The sequence below is a fragment of the Drosophila subpulchrella genome, chromosome 3R (assembly GCF_014743375.2).
Source record: "Drosophila subpulchrella strain 33 F10 #4 breed RU33 chromosome 3R, RU_Dsub_v1.1 Primary Assembly, whole genome shotgun sequence".
Taxonomy (NCBI): domain Eukaryota; kingdom Metazoa; phylum Arthropoda; class Insecta; order Diptera; family Drosophilidae; genus Drosophila; species Drosophila subpulchrella.
In genome coordinates this window covers 8790891-8816302 of record NC_050609.1, presented here as the reverse complement: position 1 = coordinate 8816302, position 25412 = coordinate 8790891, and the positions used below count along the sequence as shown (strand labels likewise).

Here is a 25412-nt window from a genome sequence, read left to right as displayed (position 1 = left end):
CCTCAATTTCATTATCTTAAGTACACATTCTGAGGTACAAACGTCAGTTGGCGATAAGGCCATGGAAAAAAAGAAGACATCAAAAAGCAGTCAAGTCAACAACAAACAGAAAAGAACGGAGCAGCGTAGGGTGGAATTGGAGGGTGGGGGACTGTTCGGACTGCTCTAAATGCAATCTGTTTGCACAACTCAGACCTGAACTGAACCCATATATGGTGTACCTATGCCTACACGGCCTGGAATCGGGAAATTTTCAGCATTTTCACGTTAAAATAAATCAGGCAGATGTCAAACATTTAATTAGGTGCACCGCAGTTAGGAAAAGTGAAGAAAAACGTGAATTTCTTATACATAGTATATATTGTATAGCCAGCAGAAACTCCAGCGACTTACTCAACCCAGCTGAGCTGCCTTGCGGCTTCGGTTTCTGCATATGGTAAATACCATTATCAAATCATATTATCTTATTTTTATTTATAAGCATTATCGTGCCACAGATACAGATTGCCTATCTATGGAATGGGCATGTAAAAAAATCATATATACTCAGATATCTTACCGAGTGTGGTTATTTCGTTGCTGGCACAGTAAGTTTTGCACTTTCCATTAAAACGCGCTCCGTTCCCCAGCCGATCCGTGTGGCAATTATAAAATAATAATAATCATTATAATGGATTATAACATTGAACAAGAGGAGCTGGAGATCGTAAAGTGACAGACCAGGAAAGTGCGAAAATAAAAATGAGTAACAAAACGCGTCTAATAAAAAAATGGAGCCATAAAATGTCGAGCGTCAGGCTGAACATGAACTCATCGTAAATTACGAACAACAAGTGTGTGTGCTGAAAACGTAAAAATAGGCTGAGGATATATACTATATGCCTGATATAATCAACCAAAAAAAGGACTGAGAATACAGCCTACTGTGAGCTGTGACCACTGTTAATAATACCTAATCATTTCCACTAGTGACCTTAGTGCTATCCGTAAAAAAAAACCCATGAAATGTCGAAATATGATTAATTTTGTTTAACTTCCGATTTTTTAACATATCTTCTTGGTGTCACCCGGTACCAGTCTCCCAAAAATTGTGTGATAAATACTTAAATTACTCAACATACTTATTTCGTGCAGCTTTGTTTAGAACTTTATCATTTCCATGGAATTTTATTTTTTAAAGATTGTGTGTTATACATTTAGTGAAATATTCGAATTTGGCCTTCGTACAATCATGATTTAAATGTATACTAATCAATTAAAATATACTTTACTTTATAAGAAAATTGTGTTTTAGGTCGTGTATATTCACCTTCATATAAATATTTTATAGTCATTGTAAGGTATATATCTAGCCTAGTTCGTGCGCAAATAACTGACTTATTTACTAGCAGCAAACATTAAAGTCTAAGCTCTTATAAAATGAGAGTCAACAAATTCAGCCTAATGATTACCAAACAATGATTCAAAGTTGCCATAGCTTACTAAATTAGGGTTACTCAAATACTATATACGAATATTTATTTAGTGGCTACAAATGCACGTGGAAACCATAAAATTTTAACAAAGTTTCAAATCCTTTTAACAACACTTAAATTTCGGAATATTTTTTAATATATTTTAATTCATTTGGTGAAGTGTTTCACATTTTAATAGTAATACAATGTTATGAACGAAATTTGAAACTTTAAAAATGTCTAAGTAGCACAATGTTGCCCCAAAAAGATTCAAAATAAAAACATAGAAGTACTTTATCTTATCGTACATGCTGTGATATCGTGCAAGACAAGGCTATGTGGCTGGCATTATTATCATTCCAATATTTGCCCAAAGCTTTGATAGTGGAACCCTGACCCGTAGCCAAAAAAAAACCGTCAATCTCTTGAGTGAAAGTTTAGCAAATATACCTGAGCAACGACCGATTAGGCCACCAATGCAGAATGCATATAGTTTCCGTATAAACAACTATCAGAGGACAGACGAAACCATTTCTAATATGTTTAAAATTAATTTGAAAGCCCAAAAATGTCCATCAAGGGGAATATTTTCAGGTGGATGGACTTTGTTTCGCGGCTAATCAACGGCGGTATCAATCAAATTACTGGACGGAGCCTCAGCAGCGCCACTTGAGCGGTGCACGAGCGACGATTCAGCGACATGCGGCACTTTTGTACAGTCACGTAGCCAGGCGCGGCTGCCTACCACCCATCCAACCCTCCCACCCTCCACCACCCACTCAAAACCCACCCACCAACAACAGCGGACCCTCCCTGGCGGATCCCCACCCTCGGCGAGCAAACAACCCTAGCAATAAACAAAAACTGTTTTGCCACATGAAGTGACTTTCAGATTTTTGTTGCTGTTGTCGTTTTGTAACGCGTGACTCCCATAAAAAAAGCAACAGCAACCACGAACGTACTAAAAGTTTATTAAAAAAGAAATAGAGCGAAAAATATAAATAGAGCGAGAGGGACAGGAAGGGGGAGAGTGACAGAGACAGAGCGGAGGGAGCTCGGCAATGCGACGTTATCTTATCACTGAAAATGTCGCTTTCGTAAATGGCGGCGCACAAAATAATATAATACACAGACAACAGCACCCCCATCCCCCACGCACACATGTACATCCCCCGACCCACACAGATACACACACATTCCCTGCTACATTGTTTGGTTGCCGCCTGTAATTTTTAGAATTCTAGAGTAGCACTGAGTCTTTCTCGTTTTTCCACCAAATTACCCACTTTGAATGCTTTCCACAAATCTGTAAATATATTTAAGCAAATATGGTGTGGGTGCCTAGTTCCCCCAAAATATGTGTTTTATTTCATTAAATTGGCATTTCATATTCTTAAGATTCACGTAATATCAGAATTTTATTCTTATAATAAAGATATTCCAAAACAAATACCTGTTCTTTTTTTAAAAAAATAATTTCTTACGGAAAAGATTATTTTAAATAATATTTTCTACAACAGAAAAAAAAGAAATTAATATTTCTCAGAGTTTTTACCATACTAGTTTCTTTAAGAAAAAGGCATTTAATATTCGAAAGTTAAAATATAGTATTATTACTTTATTCAAATAATAAAGACATCCCAAAACAAACTATTCTTCCTTCATTTAAAAATTACTCCATCCGATAAGGGTTATTTTAAATATTATTCTTTACTTCAGGGGTAACTAAGCAGTAAATAAACTAGAACTAGATGAAGAACTTAATTGCGTATCGATTAATTAGGTGTCCACTATTTCAAATTGCCTATGATTGGGTCCTGTTTTGCGGATTCAAATTTTCCATGTATCTTTTTAAAAATGTTGCGACCTTCTCCCCCTTTTTTCTCCTATTTTTTATATTATCCATTCTCGTTCTTCTCTGTTCCTACACTTTTATCAAGGCGCCAAATGTTCTTCCTCTTCATGAACATAAGTCATAATTTTCCTGAGCTGGTAACACCAACATCGTCTTTCTCTTTGACCCCCATTCTGCATAGCAAAAACCCCTCACCACTTTCTTCACTTTCTTCTGCTCATCCTTTCCCCTTAAGATGAGACAGCATTTTTTCGGTCTGGCAACGCTTGATAATTGAAGTAATACATACACAGGCACCAATTTTACCTTACATGTCAGGTCACAAATTTGTAGCATACTTTTTTCGGTTAATGTGGCAGATAAGAAATGTAGTGCCTACTTTCAGGCAGAACACTAAAATCGAAACACTTACCAACACTGAAAGCAAGAAATTATATTCCACATACGCCCCTTTGGCCCATAAATTAACCTTAATTTGAATTTCAAGGAAAACTCGCTTTTGAAAGACTTCAAGGACAATTGTCTTTTATTCGCTCAAAAGAAATAAAATTAATATTGCAAAGATTATGTAAAAACTTGTACGCGTCTAAAACTTAAATTGCTTTAAATATTTATCGATAATTTTATAAGAAATAGATACATTACTAGCTAAATTGCATGAGATTATTGGTTACTTTGATTGTTTTTGTTTTTTGTGTGTCTTTTTTTTTGTCATTGTTTGCTGGCTTAACTTAAATTAGGGGTTAATATCTAAGTGGAATTTGATTGTGGGAAATCTCAAAAGGTATTCGATTTGATAACAAATTTGTAAGTCTTAACCTAGGATCTGAATCGATTTTATGCTGTTGGCATTTTGCTAAGAATTAAACTAGATTTCAATAACAACAAAATTTCGAGTGGTGGGCCAAATAAAATTCGCCGAAAAAATATGGAAATGTCAATCGACTTAAAATTAAAATTAAAACGTACTATATATGTACAACTACTAATGATGCGTTAGATAGGCGAGGGTTCTTTGAGAACAACTCTCTTGGTATACAAGCTATAAATTCTTTGGAGCTATGAGATTTATGTAACAACAGAATCTTTGGTCATGGGTAGAGAGCTGCGGCCACTCCTTCTACTCCATCTTCACCACCGTTTCCCGCTCCACGCCGAACTTGTGCATGGCATAGTTGGTCACATGCTGCTCGTGTTGCTGGTTCAAGAGGGCAGCTGCCTGCTGTTGCTGCTGCTGAAGATGTTGCTGCTGCTGCTGCTGCTGTTGCTGTTGCTGCTGCTGCTGCTGCTGCTGGTGTCTCTGGAAGGCGGCCAGTTCGTAGTGCTCGTCCAGCGAGGCCGAGCGGCTGAGCATTATCTCGCCATGATGCCCCTGCCCCTGCTGATCCATCTCCTCCAGCTTGATGTGCGCCGGCTGGTCATCCTCCTCGTTGGTGGTCAGGTAGTAGGGCGGCGAGGATCTCGCCTGGCCCAGGCCCAGCTGAAGATACGGATTCTGCAGACTAATATGGCTGCTGTGGCCCAGGGACGATAATCCGCTCGATGCCGTGGTCGGTGTTGAGGTGATCGTAAGACCCGCCGATCCCGAGCTGGAGCAGCTGGCCTGGGAGGTGAGCGACAGGGCCGCCGCCGCCTCCGTCTTGATCACCGCCGCTGCTGCCGCCGCTGCTGCTGCCGCTGCCGTAATCGAGTTCGGCAGCAGGTGGGCCAGCAGCTGGTGGTCGCTGGTGGAGCCGCTGCTGCTGCTGCTGTTGTTGCTCAGCTGCTGAGCTTGTAGATATTTCTGTATAAGTTTGCTGTTATTCTCATTGCTGCTGTTGTTGTTATTAAATAGCGTGCTATTGTTGTTGTTGTTGTTATTATTGTGGAGCTGGTGAGTGGGCGATGGAGTATTGTAGATGGATGTGGGCGTGCTGGGTGAATGCTGCATGCTGCAAGATTGCTGCTGCTGCTGCTGCTGTTGCATATTGAGTGGCGACATTTGGTAGTTGGAGCTGGGCGACATGTCCAGTCCGGAGCAGCTCTGCTGCAGCTGCTGCTGCTGCTGATGAGGATGTGGCTGATGCTGATGCTGATTCGGATGCAATGTGGCTGAGGGCGACAATGAGGAGGAACCCATGCTATGTGGCGAGCTGGCCGCCGATGAGTGCCGATCAGCCATGAGCAACTGCTGCTGCTGCTGCTGGTTGTACTGCTGCTGCGACTGCGATGAGTATGAGTTGTATGGTTTCATATCGAGCTGTGGCTTCATATCTTCATATGCCAGGTGAGCGGGGAACAAGAAGAAAGCAAACGTCACTAATTAGGCATGCACATGGAATGGCTACTGGTCAATGCAACTCACCATCGTTCACATCCATCTGGCTGCTGTCCAGACCGAGGCCCACATTGTGGCAACTGGTTGCCAGGGACCCATTCTCCATGGTGGTGTTCAGGGCGTTCTTCAACTTCGACTTGGACTTTTCACTCTTCGTGCCCTTCGGCTTGCGCTTGCGTTTCTGTAGGATATTAGGGAATAATTAGTATTAGAATGCAGACGGATAAATATAACTAACTATTAATCAAATCAGTTATTACAAATTAATTGATAACATGTGTAACTAATATAAGTAAGGTATCTTAAGTCAGACTTAAAAATATTCTATATTTAAACAATTTTATATTGTTATAAATTAAGAAACATTTTGTAATATCTGTGGTATTCTTAAACATTCGTCAAAATAAAGATCAATAACACCAGTGCTCGGAAATATACTATTAAGTTTAACATTGTATTAAGATTAACATTGTATGATATGCTTAATTTGTTAAATAAATAAAAATCAACAAGAAATGTATATGCTTTGCCCAATAAAATCACAGAATTTAATAAAGAGGACTTTATAATGACCAATAAATATCAAAGTTTGAGAATAGTTATCTTTACTGGATTAATTTACTTAAAGCAGGTATACTTTGATACAGCAACAAAAAAATTGTCTAGATCAACAGGTTACTACCATTGCTAAATTGATAATGAAAATTGCAAATTTTCTATTTCATAAATTAAATTAAAACCAAATACTCATAGCAAACTCACCTGAATGGTGTCCTTTTTCATGGTCAGCGGTCGGTTGACACCGTGGAGCTTAAAGTACAGTCCGCAGGCATTGCAGACGGGTTCTCCGGCGGGATTGCGGCGCCACAAGGACGTGTGGGTGGTATTGCAATTGGAGCAGGATAGTCCGGCTCTCTTGGAGGCGCTCTACATGTGGCAAGAATATGCTTAGATTAGTAAGTAAGAACTAGAAACAATTGGATAGCGAAAGCTTTTCGTGTGGAACAACGTTTTCTATGGCAACTCAGTGGCCAAAGGAGGTTTACGTGGGGTATGGATTTACAGATTTACGGGTTTTCGAAATTACATGTTAGTTTTGGGATTAGTTAGCAGCGAATCTGGGCTAGGTTAGTGGCTCTACTCGGACTACTGGGCTCTTCTCTGTTAGTAAGTTTGCTTTTTTTTTGGGGGGTTTCGGTTGGTTGGTTGGGTTTTTTTTCGGTTTTGGTTCGGTTTCGGTATCGGTAATTAATGGGCGACCTACCAAGCGTCTCGAATTGGCGCGACTAACGTGCTCGTCGAGCGTCGTGGCTGCAGTGGCTCCCGTTCCCGACGCCACCGCCGAAGTCGCCGAGGTTGCACTCGAGCCTGGACAGGAGGAGTAGGCCTGCGCGGTGGGGGCACCACTCGTGTTGGCCTTACTACGGCCACCGCCGCCCACATTAAATGAGTTGGCCTTATAGAAATCCCCGCCTGATTCAGCGGCCACTGGAATTGAGCAATCAGAATGTTGTTGGTTGTAATATCACAAGAAGCAGGATCGTTTTCGATTTGTTGTTTGGTTTTCTTTTTCGCATATTAATCTAATTGGCATTTTCGTAATAAATAATAAATTCAATTAATTTTAATTCACTCTCTTGGAGTTTTCTTTTCTTTTTTTTTTTTAGAAGGGAGCTGGGAGGTGGGGCGGTGGTGCTGAGGCTGGCGGATGCGGATTTCTATAAGTTCTTTTTATTTTCAAATACCCACTAAACACTGAGTTCACAGAAATTTTGTTCCACACAAAAGCTTTTCGGTTTTGTTTCGTTTTTGATTGGTTAGTAATAATTGCTGGTAGTTTTGTTTGTTTTTTGTGAATTTTTTAGACATTTGTTTTAGACATTTACCAATCTTCTAGGCTGTTTAATTAGGGGTCGATTCATGCCGTTCATTTTCATGTACAAGCCGCAGGCATTGCACAAATAGTGTCCCGTGTTATCGCGTCGCCATAATGGGGTTGAAATCGCACCACAATTGACACATTCTCGCCCCTCAGTGAAATAATCGGCATCGAATAATGCTTCAAAGATTGACATAGAAATATCGGAATAAGTCATAAGGTTTTTTGTAGCTAGGTGTTTGGATAGTTTTGCTGTTTTGCGTTTTTTGTGTGTGTTTTATATATTTAGATTTGTATTTCTATGGGTTTTGCTTTTGTGGTGTTTTTTTTTTTGGTTGCTTTTATCTCAGGAGTTGAAATAAAATTAATTGAATTTATTGTAGAGACGTAGGCTTAAAACTAGATATATGTAATATTAAATGATCACAGCAACAGCTGCTTGCAGTTGGCCACCATTTCATGACCCAGTTTTTTTGGGTTTGCTCAGGTTAGGCAAACAACTGGCCCTGGATGGGTTTCCTTTTCGCCTGGTGTGTTTGTGTGTGTGTGAAGTTCTACCTAAAACCCTCTCCAAATAAATGGAAAGGTTCTTGGTTTGTGTGTGTTTTCGAGTGCTTTGAGTTTGCTTATGTCCTAGTCTGGCCTAATTTTGTTGTTTTCCTTATCCTAAATGAGAACTTACTTGCTGACAACGATGCCGAGGCGGAGAGGAAGGCTCCAGGAGTTGATCCATCCACTGCCGCGGCGGCTGCTGCATTGGCCGCCGAGATGGCCCTGCCATTCCGTATCACATTGGTGACCACACCGGGTCCAACTCCGACGCCCAGTTGCGTCTGTCCTCCCGAGGAGTAGCCCCCCATTTGATCGAACCAGGCTTCGTTCTGCAAAAAACATGTTTGTAGGTTAGTTAGGAGTTCGGTAGGGGGTAACCTTCTCGTCTAAGCACCCACCTGACTGCGGTAATTGCTCATTGGAGCATAGCGTTCGGCGCCACTGACCGAGCCATTGGCCACGCCGCTCACGTAGCCACTGCTGACGGATGCGATCCGCTGGAAGGCGGGCAGAGTGCCACCTCCCCCACCGCCGCCGCCGCCACCACTGTGGCTGCTCCTGGGCGATCCATAGCCGTCCTCCAGGGAGCTGTTGTGTCCATTGACCGCCGCCGTTGCCGCCGCCACCGCCGCCGCTGTGGCCGCCGAGGAGCTGGAGTGGTGCAGACCCACTGGCCCCGGACTGCTGCTGCTGGAGTTGTGGTGGTGCTGCTGCTGGTGGTGGTGCTGCTGCTGTTGCTGCTGCAGCTGTTGCTGCTGGTGTTGCTGCAGTTGCTGCTGCTGCTGCTGGTGGTGCTGCTGCTGCTGGAGGTGGGCGTGCGTCTGGTTGGGCGACTGCATGCCGTACGGAATGCCATTGGCCGTCTGGGTGAGCAAGGATCCTGCATAGACAGAGCTGTAAGAAAGGAAATAAAATAAAATTTCGGTTTTAAAATTTGATTTTTTAAATTTATAAAATATTTAAACAAGTATATTAAAGCATTTACATGAACAAAATTAATAAAAAATGTTGTAATAATTTTTATCACAGCTCAAAAACATTTGTATAAACAAAAACTCAAGAAAAAACTATTCCAATCATTTCAAAAAATAAAAATATTTTTAAACATTAGTAATTTCAAACTACATGTTTTAAATTTCTTTACTGTTTTTTTTTTTTTTTTTGCAAAAGTTGCAAAATAAAATTGTTTATTTAAGTCTTTTGAAATTATTTAACTTTTGCGAATAAATTGCTAATTTGTTTTTAATATTGTAATAAAGCCAGTACTTTGATTGCTTTACCTATAACAATAGTTCTTCAAATACATATTATTGTAATTGGAGAAAAACATTTTATAAATGTCTTTTTTTTTTCAAAAAATGAACGAAAACTTTTTGCGCGTTCAAAAACGCTAGGCGTACATTTGCGCGCGTTTCGGGGGCGTTTTTAGCCGCTGTCGCGCTGTTATCTCCGCTGTTAAAATCGCACTGTCACTGTTGGGAATACGAGACGCTATTAACATTTCCTGGTTATTGTTTACTTTACAAGAATGCGTTGTTTTTGCCGTCGACGGACCACCAGCGTCCAGTTTTTGGCATGTTTGCAGTTGAGCCTGTGCGCTTGTGGCCATAAAACTTTTAATTAAAGAATAAAAGTGCAGTTTTCTTGACCCCCCTCCAAAAAAAAAGAACGTACGTAATCTTTTGTTTGTTAGCCTTATTTAACAGTAGCCTGTGCAAATATTTTTGCCAAGACTCGGAAAGACCACAAAAAATAAACAAAACTGGGGGGAGAATAAATTGCCGCGTAGACAAAAGTTTGTTTGGGGCATCGATCTTTAAAGATCTAAGATTAGAAGATCAAGGATTGGAGTTTTAAGGCTTTCGCATTCACAGGTGGGCACTTTAAAAACCGCTACACACTCGATTTTATGACAGGGAAATAATCGAAATAAATCAATTAATATTCTCCATTGTCTAGTACAACCATTTTTCTGTTTTTGTTTTGCAAAAAATACAATTCTCTATTTATGTGTAAGCAGCAACACAGGAAACACGCGGAAGTGATGGGTTTAGCTCAGCTTTAGCTTTAGCGTTTTCGTTTTCGTTTTGATTTATTTATATTTCAGCTTGCAGTTTTATTTCGGACTGGGTTCTCTGGACGAAGCTGGTCGAGATGTAGATGGAGATGGAGATGGAGACGGAGATTTCGACCCGGGACCGAGAAGAAAGCACAACCGAATCGGGGCACGCGCGTTTGCATAATGACTTGAGTCGGGTTTAGTTTTATGCCAATGCAGTTGCAGTTGTCGCCGCTGCTGCTGCTGCTGCTGCTGCACTTGCAATCGTTGCAGTTGCAGTTGCAGTGACTGTTGGCCCAAAGAAATCTATCTCAAAATGATTAAGTGACGGCATAAACTTAACCGAAAAAACAGAAACCATATCTCTATACCTCTATTTTTTATATATATATATTCAATTATCAAACAAACGGCTTGCAATTAAATGTAGTCTTTGTTGCCAGAATTCATATGACCAGGTCTTTCAGCCAGATGCGCACGCTCTCTGATAACAACACTTATTTCACTTCAGTTCGAGATGCCCCATAGCCATAGCTTATAGCTATAATATAATGTATAGCCGCATATATAGGAAGTCTGAGTGACAACAAAAAATGCACGACAACGATATAAGTTTATCACCGCTGCAGTTGTTGTTGCTTCTGTTGTTTGTTGCAGGTGAGTATTTTGCGTTGACTTCTTGTTTTTCACATATACTGGCATGTATGTATGGCGAAAATGGCATGTGAGCTGGCCAGCAGCGTGATATCTTCTTCTGGTTTCTTGCTGCCACAGAAGCGAAACTGGCCGAAAAGTCACATACGAAATGGGGAGCACATCGGCGTCTTCATCATCCGCCAGCAGATGATCTCAACATCGAGTTACCAGATATATAGTATTTCCGTCTAAGCAAAACCCCCAAAGCAGGGAAAGAGGGAGAATATCTTATTGTGTAAAATAAAAAAGTTACCATATTGTTTAGTAAATGTTTAACAAACTGTTGTTTCAGTGAAAGCATTAGGTATAATATATTATATATTATTTATTGAGATTATAATCTTTAAAATAAATACATTCCTAGTTTCTATCAAAGATTTTTATTATATAAATATTTTTCACTACTATTCTTTCCCTTTTCAAACACTTACGTTTTTGACTGTTCCCCACATGACTTTGTACATTTCAACTAAATGTGCATTCATGCCTTTTTTCGTATGCATATGCAAAACACGTTTTCAATTTAGGTAACAACATAGGAAAAACAAATAGTAAAACACAAAGTGTGGAAAAGCGAATTTACAAAAGAGTAATGAGTGAAATGAGATCTATAATGTGCGGGTGCGTTGGGTCCGCTAGCTCCAAGCGATCGTTATAGAACTAGCCCATTACACCTATCGTACCGCTCGCCCTTAACCCTTACCCCTCAAGGTGTACCTATGTACATATCTTACCTCTGGGGTTGCTGAGTCAGCAGAGGCTACCCTGAACGATGAAAAAATAGAGTGGAGTCTTCTGAGGCATTTGAAGCTGTTTCACTGGGCCCGAGTTTAGGTTTCTTTCGACGGCTTTTATGTCACTGGATTGGGGGTTGGGTTACCCCGACTCTCAAACAGTCGCACACTCGAAAGGTATCCTCACACCAAACAAAATAGAGCTTGCAACTGAATACCCAAAACAAGCTAGAAAAATGCGCTTCCATTGCAATTTGCATTTTCTTTTTTTTTTCGTTGAGTTCTAAAAAGTACCCAAGTTTCGACAGCTCGATCAAATGCGGGTCACGCCCCCTTTATTCACATTTTTTGGTAGCTAACCTGCCTCCATTTGTGGCACGTGTTTGGGACCAGGCCAAAAGTGGCAACAACCTGGCCACGTGCAGTATTGCTATTAGCCACCTCATGCTGGTCGAAAAACCTTAAATGAAAGTTAGTCAACCATTTAGAATTCCTGCATCTATTGGGGAAGTTGGTTCTGCTTGGTCTAAGATCCCTAACGGGAAAACTCCTGAGTCAGAAAAGCCATGCGTCAATAATTAAGACATTGCATATTCTTGTTTACGAAATTTGAGCGGCAATTTGGTTATTTTTTTGCTGAGTTTCGAGCTTGCCGGAGATTTCTTAGGGGGAAGGCACCGTCGACGCTAGAAATGCCAAGTGCAAAATCCGTATTGTTTATTTTGATCTTGAATAAGGTTAGTATTACTAATAGAAGCCGAACAAGTCATCTCTATAAGGAAAATATCGCAAAAAAGTGTTTAACAACCTCGGGAAGATTATTATTTGTAAAAAGATAAGGAAATGAAGAATTAATGTCTTGTCTTTATAACAATAAACTTTGAGAATAAATCTTCAAGTACGATGAGAAAGATTTATAGAAGATAATATAATATTAAAAATATGTTTAGTTAGAAATATTATTAACGCAGCTTTAGCTTTGGTTGGAAAAACACAATCACTTTAAGATTTTTATATTTAAGAACACTTTATTGAACTATATTTTGTTGGATCCCAAAGTAGTGCCCCACTAACCCACCTCCCTATAAGTGGAATGCTCTTCTCATGAGACATCTGTGATGCCTCCACAACTGTGTTTTGTTTATGTTTTTTGTTGTTCCCGCTGGAAACACATTCTTCGAGCCGAACTAACTAGCTGGCTAGTTGAAAGTGGAACAGATTTTTGCATTCCACATATTGAGTAAACCACCTGAGAATGCCATAATGCCATAACCATAACCGACTGTATTTTGGTTTGCACATGGATTTAGGGTTTCTCAAGAGAGAGAGGCGAGGGTAAAAAGAGACCCTAGCCTGAGCTTTGGAACAATGAGCCACAATTGTGGCTTCGTCACTCCGCCGAGGCGGGAGAAATATGAATCAGCCGCAGCGGTACTGGAGCTCTGTTAGGTGATCGCTGATCGCGGATCGCGGATCGGTGCTCCGATCATGACTTTTAACGGTGTCGCCAAGCGGGCGAAAGGCACGTGCGCCCGCTAGCTTCGTGATAGTGAGCTCATTTGCTCACTGGGCCAAGACTCACCTGTTCTGCAAGCTGCTGGCCGGCTGGGTGGCCACAAAGTAGGCGTCGTTCTCCGGCGAGAGGCTATCCCGCTGGTGGGCGCTGGTCAGCTGGGTGAATCTCTGCAGGGTGGACAGTGGGTGCGAGGACGATGGGGAATCCCCGCCAGCCGAACTGGCCGAGTTGTTGTGGTGGTGATGCTGCTGGTGATGTTGCTGCTGCTGCTGCTGTTGCTGCTGTTGTTGCTGGTGATGGTAGAGTTGCTGCTGTTGCTGGTGCAACAGTTGCTGCTGCTGCTGGTGGAGTTGCTCGTGCGTGAGGGCATAGGGACTGGCCTCCTTGAGGGTGTGAAGATCTGAGACAGAGGTCAGCACATGATAGTTGCTGCTGTGCCCATCCTCGAAGCACTCATCCTTCAGGGTGTCCTGGATGACCTCGTCTATGTTGGGTGTTGTTCCTTGTGCCGCTGCTGCTGCTGCTGCCGCTGCCAAATGCTCATGGCTGGCCATGCCCACGCCCACGCCCACTCCGCCGCCTCCGCCGGCGTAAACGCTGTATAGCGCAAAGTTGTTCCGCATTATGGGATCCGTAGTGCTGGCGTAGTGCTCGTACAGCTGGGCTGGAGGATGACTGGCCGCGTAGGGAAAGTGGCCAAAGAGGTGGGGATGCGAGGCTGCCGCTGCTGCCGCCGCTGCTGCTGCTGCCGCTGAACCGCTGCTCAGGTCATAGGCCAGCCAACTGGCCTGATGTTGCTCCTGCACCGCCTGGTGATGGTGATGCTGCTCCTGCTCCTGCTGCTGCTGTTGGGCGAGAAACTGTTGCTGCTGCTGCTCGTAGATCTGCTGCACACTTTCGGGCAGACACCTAATGGTGGACACTTTCTGGTGGACACTTTCACTCGCGCTGTTCTCGGGCTGATTGTTATCACTATTGTTATTTAACGCACTGTGTTCGTCATCGATTGATGCGGCTGCTGTGTCGCCTAATGTTGCTGCTGCTGCTGTGTTGCTTAGTGTTGCTGTTGCTGCTGATGTTGCTGTTGCTATTACTGTGGCCGACGCGTTTGGTGTGGTTACCGCTTGGCTTGCTGTTTCGCTGACAACTGAAGTGTGAGCCTGCGAGCGCGCGGACTCAAGTGTCGATAAATTCGCTGCGGCGGCCGTCGCTGCCTCCGCTGGCTGCGCCGTCGGCGTCGCTGCCGCTCCCTCTGCCGGCTCCGTTTCGATCGCTATTGCCGTCTCTTTCGCCGCTTTATTTGGTCCTGTTGCTGCAGTTGTTGTTGTTGCTGTTGTTGCTGTTGTTCCTGTTGCTGCTGCTGCTGCTGCTGCTGCTGCTGCTCGTCCTGACTGCCGCTTGTTGTTGTTGGACTTGGCCGTACGGATCTTGCTGTCCGCCGCATTCGTCAGCAGACTACCGCCCGCCTTGGCCCCCGAATTGGATCCCAAGCCCGCGCCCGTTCCCGCCCCCATTCCGGCCGCCTTCTCCTTGGGCTTAGTCGTTTTCGTCATGATTCCGGCCGTTTAATCCCACTCGATTATCCGGACTGTCCGCCACAATCCACGTACGTGTCCGTATCCGGCGCGATTTTTTCTCAAACTGATTCGATTTGAGCGGCCTGCGCTTCGAAATTCGAAATACGGAACAGCAAAACGAAAAAAAAGAACAAAATAAGCTCATTAAAATTGTTTTTTTTTTAGAAAATCAAATCGAGAACAAATCTCGGCGAGCATCCTCTCTCTTCCTCTCCCCAACTCATGGCAGCCCATTGATTACAGTTGTGTTTGGTTTGCTCAGCGCCTTGCTCCACATGCCGTTACACGAGCGACACTCCAAATCGTAATCTCCAAGGGTACGCAGAAAAAAATATAATTATTTTAAATAAAAATTTTTTAAACCTCTTTTTATGTGCAAATATCCTTATAAACTCTAAAATATATAAAATATTTAATATTCATCTAATATTTTTATTTCTTTATATATACAAACAAAAATTACTTAAAAATACAACATTTGCTATCACATAATTGTATTTTTATTAAATTCTTAATTGATAATAAGTTAGAAATTGTTAGGTGTAAAAAATATAATTATTTTCTTTCACTGTACAGCTTTAAATGTTTCGAAATGTTCAATTCCGAGCTCCACACGCTCTCCCACTCTCCACTCTCTTTTTGGGGAGCCCTCTCTTTGGCTCCTCTCTTTCTCTTCCTGCGCCGATGGCTTTGTATTGTTGTTTTGTATGCTATGTGCTGCTGCTAATGCCTGCCTTATCGCACTCGTTGCCCTCGCCTGGCGTTGCTGGCTCGCTGCCTCTCGCTCTTGCCAATGCCCCTAAATACGGGTTCCCTGCTTTTAGCTACGCCTCTCACTGCAGCAACAGCAACAACAACAGGCGCAGAAAGTGGGCGGAGGGGTGGGGGCCAGGCCGAGGCAGAGGCCATGCCGGATTGTTGTTGTTGTTGCCGCGACCTCAACTGCTCCTCGATTGGTGTTGTTGTGGTTGGCCGACTGGCGGTTGCAGGCGACCGCAAAAAACGTACACTAAATCTGGAAATATGTATGACAAAAAAACAATTTATATTAAGAAACGTTTAAAATATAATTTCAAATCTAAGCTAATTAAAAAAGAACATGGGTTATCCGAGAAATGGAATCCGAACTTTTGTTGCTTGAAATTCTTAAGCTTGCCGTTGGAAAAAAAATCTAAAATTGTTTAAAAATTAACTTTAAGTACATATAATATAAGTTACAAGAAACAATAAGAAACATACATATATGCTCTTAAAAATACAATAAAGCTATGAAAAATTAATAAATTTACTAATCATATCGAATCCGAATAAACTTCATAAATATAAAGAGAATGAATTTCAAAAAATTAGTGTTTCATTGTATTATATACTTATAGTGTTTATAAAATAACAAAATCATAAGTACATAAATAAAATTTGATAGCTTAAATGTTATTAAAGCAATCATTATTGCTTAAAATTTAAAACAAAGATTAGAAACTAAATAAAATAAGTTGATAAATTGTTGAAATAATACCATTACCAAACAAAATTGTGAAAATTAACACAGCTTAAATATAATGGCACTTGATTAAACAAAACAAATCGCTACCCACTTCAACCCATTACTTTCGTCGTGGCTAATATTCTCAGTACTGTTCATGGTTGTTTTTACAAATTAACGTGAAATTCATGGATTAATCAGAATAATGTAAATCGAGGGTAAGAAACAAATTTGAAATTCCTCTAAAATTTCAAAATATCATGCGTATTACGAGGGGAGCCTTCGAACCCAGACACACTTTCATGCCTATCGCGAGGAGGCGAACATTAAAATCATGCCGAGACGCGTGTAGGATTTCAGGACCGGGTCAAAGGACATTTCTAGCGGCGAGACAAGTGAACGCTGGAGCCAAGCCGTGAGAAAGTCTTTCCCCTAGACTATGTCTCGACTTTGGATCTCCGTGGCTCCGAGGCCCTTTGCAAATTCCCGAGACGTCGCGCCAAAAAATATTCAAAAATGATCGTAAAATTATGTACTCGAGCTGCCCTTTAATGGCTGATTAAAAAATTGTTACATTTGAACCAGGACGAGTCGTAAAACGACTTTCGAGTGGAATATTGGGAGGCTCGCTCGGTGTTTTTATGGCATTTTTATCGTCATTTGAATAGGCGGCACCAACGATCTGTTTGGACATTTTGAGAACATTTTAACGATCGTTGATCAATTGGAAATGTAGGCGAACCACTCAAGTGGTTCGCTTCGAAAAGCAAATCCAAATTCGAATTCAAATGGTCCGTAAGATTCCAAATACAACAAGACACGAGTACTCATACTCGTACGTAGACATAAATCGCATAACCTTTGTGGGCATTTAAAACCAAATAAGTGTATTAAATATACGAAAAGTCGGGGCTGATAAGGTGCTCTTGGGATCGCTTTGAAGCCGGTCTGAAGTGGGGGGAACTAGACCGGACCTTTCCCTAGACACATGGGGACGGAGGTTGACGCCTCTCAGCGCTCGCCTCATTTGTTTCATTTTTTCATAATTATTTATTCATATATTTTCGAATTCGACTTTGGTTGGCCCAACACTCTCGATCGGGAACGAACAAATTTCAATTTTTCAACCAAAGCAAAAACAAGTATTTTGAAATGTTCAATTCGAGCTCATTTGCCTGCATGTGCCTGGGATTCATAATGGAACTTTAACCTTGAAATTATTAATTGCCATGTTTGAAAAACTGGCACAGACGTCATAAGGGTGATCGGCTCAATATAACACGCGATTCGCGCATGTGGAGGACCTAAATAATATACATCGTCAAGAAATTATTTTCTATCGTTATAGAAATTTGTTGAAAAACATACCCAATAATCTTTCTATAAGTAATTATCCGTATCCAAAGCAAATAAAGCAAAATGTAGTACCCAATTCCAAATCTATTTATCAGCTTTTCTGAACCTGTAGAACGTTTTTTTTATATGAACTTTTTGGTTTTTGGACGACTTTTTGTTAGGTTCAATACTAGGCCTAAACTGAAAAACAAATTTTTTTTTCTGATCTGTTGTCAAGTTTTGAACTTTTCTCACACTTGACTTCTGAATTTACCTTCTCTGTTCCTGTGACCCCAAGCTGGTAATGTTATGCCTAGTTACACATAAGTCCGATAAGTCTGGGCTCTATAAACGAAATGCATTGAGTACAAATGCAAATAACGGTAAGCGGCCTCAAAAACCCCGACTTCAATAGTGGAATACGCTTTATAATGTAAGTCAGGGCTGAGTGCCCCACTCGGCTGAAAGTTCTGAAGATTGGGCGGAGTTTTGGAGAAGCATAGTGTCAACAAACATGAAAATCCCCATCCAGAGCCATCTCCCGAACCTATAAATCACCCAACGAGCCATGGCGATGCTATGCTAATGATGTGATTTATTACTAGTCCTTAGGAAAAGGATAATCTTGTGGGTCTGCGGGCTAGGAGGTGCCCTGTTTCACACTCGATCTCCGAATGTCAATGGGCCGTGGCACAGTTCTCCGGTTTTGTGAGGGGGAACATATCGAATGCCCATTGTTTATGGCGAAAAGTCGTTTAATAAGTTTTATATGGTTCACCCAAGACATTAGTAAATCCACTGAGGGCCAATTCAAACAGAAATATTCTTATTTGTATATCCCACGAGACCAAAACACGTACACACAAATTAAGGGGTTTTGTGGAACAAAGTTTGGCTCAAAACTATTTTGACATATTTATGGTACCCGAAAATGGGTTGCCTCGGGGCAGGTTCCCCGCACCCCGCCCCGCCAACAAGTGTCAACTGTGGCTAGTGTCTCACATATCAGGACGATCATCATCGATGGTTCTCCGGTGCCGATGTATTTATGCATTTTTAATATTTTCGTGTACATCGCGGCCATAAATATTGCACTGGTAATCCAATACGCCACGGATCCATTTCATCCCTAAGTCCCAAGTTGAGTGCGTATTCCCCTATCTTTGGATACAAGTCGTTTGACTCCTTAAGCGCCAATTATCAGCATCGTTATGTGGTAGGCATTCAAATAAAAATTCGACAATAAACCGAAGAGATCCCTTTCGTCGAAGCATCCAATTCAAGTGGCCTGCGGTCTACCCCAAAGTTGTGCTCTTATCAAAACCCATTAAATGGCCGTTGAGAACATGTCTTTAACACTCTTTTAATGCAACAATGGCCAACTCAATTGTATCTGGTTATCTTCAGATGCTGGGCGGTAGATATGAAAGTGGAAAAAGTCAAGATTTGGCCAAGTTTTCTTTGACAAACGAACTCTTAAGACATTTTTAAAAGCCGGGAAATGAGATGTACCATAACATATAATAAAAAGTATAAGTATAAGTATAGTATACAAAATATGAAGATAATTTCATATTTTTAAAGGTTCCCTTAAATTTAGTAGTAATGATAATAGGAAAATAAGATGTATTATATCATATTTAAATTTAAGTTAAAATAAAACAGCATTACAAAAAATTGAGATTGATCTTCCTCTTTTTTCTGTTGTATATAGTTGTGATGAGTAAGGTATAAAGTACCTTCTGCTGCGCACATGCCATAAGCGATTTAGGAATTTTTCCAATTCTATGCAAATATTATTTACATGACTTACTTATCCAATTTGTAAAATAAACACCCCAACATGTGACGTTGAATTCAGTGAGTAAACATTTAGACCATCATTAGGTAATGTGGTCAGAAGGTTTTGATGCAACTATTCACAAATGACGCGCCGAACATATTTCCTACACATTGGCGGCGGTTGTGAAAAGTTTTCCCATTTTCCCACAGCCGGACAAACAAAAAACAGCAATTGAACCTATTTAAATAGACTTTGTATTGGAAACTGTCAAGAAGCCACGATTAAGCCGCACTGATCAGTGCTAATCGGCCGGCCAAGCCGCAGACGGCTGCCATTTGCCCTTGGATGGGATCAGGTAGGATTCCCATTCCCATTCCCATTCCCATCTTACCTTCTAGGGGTTCTTAGGGCACCAGGTAGGGAGATAGTTGAAAGGTAAACAGGACAAAATGGCAACACGCGCCGACACGATACAAATTGATCGTGACAAAGGGAGGGGGTAGGGGACTGGACAGGACATCCAGGGGATGCGGTTGTTATTGTTATTGCCGCATCCGTGCTCACGTCGTCCTTTCGAGGTCCTTTCGCTCTCGGCCCAAGCAAATAAACAACATTATGAATTTGTTTTCGCTGACAACGTCAGGAAAAATATTGTCCCTTCCATTGTTGGCTTATATAATTTTGGGAAATATGTTTTTACTTTTCGTCGTTAGGCGAGTACCTAGCGCTGGCGCTTTATAATTAGGGCGTCCACTTCAAATATGATGATTTTTTAATGGTCCGCCTGAGTGACACTCGCGGTGGGAGATCGACTAATGGGGAGACTATTTCAAAGGGGCTAACGACTAGGTACTCAGGAAAACTATTCAAAATCTATATTTCTTTATTCAAAATATCAAAAAAATGCCTCTACGTGAGAGGGTAAGGATATTTCTATCCTTAACTATTTTTAAAGATGTGTAAGAATTTTTAGATCTTAAATTTTTCTATCTTTTGACCAAATCCTTAGTAACTTATGCACATAACAAATATTTTAATAAAATAAACTAAGACCAACCAAAACTAAAGTATAAAAAGTACACTAAGATAATAATATTTATTTGGACTTTAGAAAGAAAGATTCTGTTAAAATACCATTGCAAAAAGTTTAGAGTTTTGAACTCCTTAATAAGATATATCATTTGGCATTTAAATATTTTAAATGTGGGGTTACTATAAGGCTCTAATTACCGTGCGTTGTATGTGAACTTATCAATCAGATAAACGGAATTCCCCCATTAAAAACCAATCCCAGATATATGAGAAAATAGAGCATTTCCATTCATAAAAGGAATGAATCAGCACACCGGAATTTCCCAGTCCTGGCCGAAATTTATGAATGGAAGACGCGAACGCAAAACGGACACTCCACCCAAGTCCTAAACTCATTAATTTTTATGCGGCAAACAAATGCGGACAGTGAAAGTAAGGTTGGGTAATTAAAGTTCGGCATTGTAGAACAATGCAAGTCGGAACGATGACGGGGCACTGGAATTGGGATAGGAACTGGGACTGGGACTGGGTCTGGCACTGGGCATATCCTGTCAAACACACATTACGAGGAAGGTGGACAGGTAACAGTCCGACCGGCAACAGGTACTCATTGAAGACCCAGTTAAGAGACACGCGCGGATACTCATCCTCATCCTCCCATCCCCTGCGCTGTAGATATGGCCCTATAGCCTCTATGTTTATATAGAGTAGGTGCGGTTTTTCCTAGACTGGCGCATTCTGTGGATGTGTACAGAGCACAGGGAACTGGAATTGGAACTCGTACTGAAACTGGGATAGGGACGTGGCCAGAGCAATTAACAATTAAGACAAACACGAGTGTCTTGTATCTTGTATCTTGTCTCTGGTCGATTGTTGTTTGCCGTGCATTTTGTTTGCCTTTCGGAATCTCACAAAAATTCCCTTTATACTACAATTTTTACTTGGCTCTCTGGTGTTTTCCTTAATGTTAATGTTAATGTTTAATGTATGTGACTGTCCGTCATTCTGGGTTGTTTGTCCTCGGTTTGGTTTTGGTTTTTGCGGTGTTTGTTGTCGCGGTTTCCTCCATGGTACCCAAAAGTAAACCCCGACTGTTTGCAGATGCATTTCGCTAAAGAGATGCACGTGTCAGCGGAATCGGATGGTATTGGGATTGGGGTTCCTTCGGGGTTTCCTTGGAAAATCACTGGACTGAACAGCAAAAGGCAATTGTTGTTTAAGTACGAGAATTTGCTTGCCTTTATTACATATGGCTTTTTTCATCATTTTTTATAATTAATTTTCAATATGGCTGACCTATGGCAGGAAGTCATGTGTGTATAAGTATGAATTTATGGGTACAATGTATAGTATAAGGCCTCACTACATTTATTTCTTTTGTTTTGGAATTCTTTTCAGAATTGCTTATTTTTCTTGAATAAGTATTTCTTTTTATTTTTTCCCCACATTTGTATATATACAAAGTATATGTCGTAGTTGTTGTAGGGGTCTGGCGATAAGACCGTCGTTGTTGTCGTCGCCGCAACTCAACGACCGCAGAGGCAACAACTTGTAGGATCGCCGAGTGGAGCCAGTGGAACCAGGCCCCAGCATTTGACTCGCATTTTGTTTTTCACTTTTCAGTATATAATAATATATATATGCATGGGCACAATTTAAATTGTACGAGAGCCAGTACATACACATTATATATGCCCACTTGTTGGGTGACACTGGCTGGAGCTCGAAGGCATTGCCCCACCCTTCGGATGGACGGAACCCAGAGTTTTGTGCTTTTCGGGTTCGTTGATCGTCATGCTGGTTTCATGTAATCGTCATAATTTTCCCTACTTTTCCTTTTCCGACTTGGCTACTTTTTCTTTTTCTTTTTTTCGCGCTATGTTGCTACAAATAAGTCTTGTAAGTTGGGGATCTATACTAAAGAAATAGGGTTCTAAATTTTTAAATTACGATAACATATATGTTAGTTTTTTCTGTAAATAAAGAAAATACAATTTTGTATATATAAACCAGTTTTAAAAATGTAAAGCTTTTTTTTTTAAATATATACAAAAATACTTATTTATCATTTTAATACTTTTATATTATTCGCAACTCATAACAAAAGTGACTGCGCATAAAAAAAACCATGACTATTAATGATATTTCTTCCTCAAAGTGATGACTTATAGCATGCTACATTTCGCATACTTGTAGCTTTCCATAAATGATTTTCTTTTTAAATAAATTAAATTTAATTATGTAATACTATACTAATTTCAACCTATGTTATTAGTCTCTGGGGAACTTACAAAGTGGTCCAGGCGGAGCAGGCCAGATTCCCAGGCAAATTCCCACTTCAATTGGAAATACGCTGTAGGTTAGGTCCAGATTCAAGAATTGGGTGTTCGGATCCGTCGCGCTCATTATGAGGGGCGTTCGGCACATGTGGTTTACATCGATGATGATGACCGGGGCATCTGGCGATCCCACGCGCTAAGCAAGCGTTAAATTTCGGTTTCAAAACTGGACGGACTTCGACGGATTTCGAGGGGGCGTTAACCCGGCAAATGAAAGTGTCACACAGGTCACGCCGACGGATCCCAACTCTTTCGAGGAAGCGGATGGCTTTCCCAGGCGCCCCGACTGCCGATTATGTTGGTTAAACTCACGTCGCTTTTGTGGTTAAACACACATTTAAAGGATTTCCCTTGCGCCGGCGCAACTTTCCTATCAATTTTTCCACACTTAACGGGTTTTCTTCGGTTTCACGCCCCTGGACAAGGACAGAGATCACTGTGATAATCGCCAGGCACGCCCACGAATCCTCCTCATCAGCTCACCTCACCTCACCGGTGTTCCGGATGGGATGGGAGTGGACCCGACCGACCGGACCCGCATCCGAGCTCCGACCTACTACTACAACTTTTCAAATGCTACTCGGCCCGGAGCCACCCAAAGCAATGCGAGTAAAACATTCTTGATTAAAACTTATCAGAGCACAATTCATATCACCTTTTCAAAAACAGCAACAACAGCAAAGTAACGATTGTACTTATTATCGGCAACGCAACCGTCGAACTCATTGCGCCGTGTACTCGGTACTTTGGCGTAGTTTGGCTGTCGCCGGTTCCGCTGATTGGACGCAGCCAAGATATGGCTATCTGAGCCAGGCCGGGCCCGATTCGAATTCGATTCCCAGCCCCACAGACGCCACCTTCGACGGCCTGATGGAGCGAGCAGGACGACGGCATAGATAGAGCGAGAGGCACAGTGAGGGCGATACCAAAACACGATTTGATTAAGTTGCATCACGCGCCGCTCGCGCGACTATCCTTATCGGGGCAACTCTCCGACTTGGCGAATCTACACACTTGTACATGTGCCAGGCCGAGTCCTTATCATCACTGGTTTGGCCAGATTTCGATTTGGTGACGACAGCATCGGGAGTCCAACCAGATTGCCACTATCTCGGGGACTAAGCTCCTCGTTAAAATGTGGTAATGGGCGACCCGGATTGCTCATAAAATAGTATGGATAGGCTTCACAAGAAAAAAAGGATCGTATAGTAGTTATATATGTTTATAATAAATATTTGAAAATGTATATTTTCATATTGAAAGAAATTTAAGGCTCATTCAAATACTGGATAAGATCTTCACCTTCATAAACTTTTTTAATAAGAGAACACCGTTCTTTCGATCTAGAAGTGAGCCAGGATCGATTGAATTTCAAATTCTTTAAATCAAGATGATTCTCAGGTACAAATAGCCTTTCATCTTAAACAACTATCTTCCTCATTTCTATTTAAAACTAAATTCGTTTTAAAAAATAAACTTAAAAGCAATTTCGTCTTGATTTCAAGAACATTTCTTCTCAAAATCCGATCTCAAGTTTTAAGAGCAATAAATCAATGAAACGCAAATTGAAAATACAAAATACAATCTTTCGTAATTCAATAAATAAATGCTGTAGTGGTCTAAGTTTATTCTGTTTATCTCAGTAAGTTAACAATTAACCCATTTAATTTACTGAAATTGTGCCAAATCCGACTCGGTTACACCCACTTTTTGAAGAACTGATAGCGAAGCCTAACAAACGACCTTGCCTATCTACGGCACTCTTTTTTCTGGATCACTCCCCTGGCGATAAAGTTCAACAACATAACTAAAACAATGAAATATAAACAATGAATACGCCAGGGAAAAGCCAAAGTGTCTGGTTTGTCTAAAAAAAAGTACAACAAACGCAAGTTTCCCAAATAAAACGATAAAAAAAATTATCAAGGAATTCCTATAAAACAACAAAATGCCGGCTCTTCTGACGTCATGCGGATTGATAAGAGTCACAGTAATCAAGAAACAGAAACAAAAGAGCAGAAAACAAACATATTGCAAACAGAAACATTGATAAAACCAGACGAATCAGAAGCGAGGAGCGGGTGACGAGGCGAAAACAATGCTGGCGAGATAAGGAGGTAAATAACCTGGCGGAAAACTTTAAGTCGGCGCCTCGACGGCCAGCGAAAGATCCTAACTAGAAGGAGGCGAAGGAGGAGGAGGTTCTGGCCCGGAGTGCGGGTCACCCATGCGGGGAGGAGCAACGGGAGGAGGAGTGTAGCGATAAGGATGCTAGGGTGCGGGTGCGGGTGTCGGCCCGGGCTACCAGCTATCAGCGGCAGCAGTAGCAAAGTCCGGAAGATGCCTTGTGGTCAAAAGATAAAAGACCAGTGTGGGTGAGCATATAGAAAGCGAATATACTGAGAGAAATCCATTGATCCATCAGTGATCACTTCTTAACAACCAGAAGACGCAGCACTTGTTTTCAAATTATATGAAAACAAAAACAGTTAAAGTCTTTAAAACAGTCTTAAGTTTTAGTTTTATTTTTAAAGTAAACAAAATATAAAATAGGATCTTTAATTTGTATGATATATGGTTTCTTTTATTTTATCCTAACAAACCCGATTTGTTAGAGGTCTCAAAAGCTTACACAATATGTTATTACAAAGGTATCATTAAACTTAATACAATTTCAAAAATTTTTATTTCAAAAATATATATACTACAATTCCTATATCCAAGTCCTTTTTTCTCACAGTGTCCATCAGAGAGAAAAATATTATGGCTTATCTGCCTTCGACTTGAGCTCGGCTTTTGCT

At 41.1% G+C, this 25412-nt stretch overlaps 1 protein-coding gene and 1 long non-coding RNA gene across 6 annotated transcripts; both read right to left on the bottom strand.

Annotated features, from left to right (window-relative positions):
* Window positions 1–3817: 3817 nt before the first annotated feature.
* LOC119550565 (box A-binding factor) lies at window positions 3818–14926 on the bottom strand. Of its 5 annotated transcripts, none has more exons than XM_037859358.1 (7): window positions 13129–14923; window positions 8456–8951; window positions 8188–8386; window positions 6891–7114; window positions 6389–6553; window positions 5654–5807; window positions 3818–5562 (listed from the first exon to the last, which is right to left on the bottom strand). In XM_037859358.1, the coding sequence occupies exons 1-7, from the start codon at window positions 14613–14615 to the stop codon at window positions 4430–4432; spliced, it is 3858 nt and encodes a 1285-aa protein (XP_037715286.1). In that variant the 5' UTR covers window positions 14616–14923; the 3' UTR covers window positions 3818–4429. The 5 variants fall into 5 exon arrangements, with proteins under 5 accessions (XP_037715286.1, XP_037715319.1, XP_037715292.1 ...); XM_037859391.1 differs by lacking the exon at window positions 13129–14923 and adding an exon at window positions 9338–9613; XM_037859364.1 differs by lacking the exon at window positions 6891–7114 and adding an exon at window positions 7513–7685 and having other exon boundaries at window positions 4430–5562; window positions 13129–14615.
* Window positions 14927–15116: 190 nt separating this feature from the next.
* Window positions 15117–23189, bottom strand: LOC119563314. Its single transcript, XR_005222123.1, has 2 exons — window positions 22564–23189; window positions 15117–15654 (listed from the first exon to the last, which is right to left on the bottom strand). It is a non-coding gene; the product is annotated as an uncharacterized LOC119563314 (long non-coding RNA).
* Between the last annotated feature and the right edge of the window lie 2223 nt (window positions 23190–25412).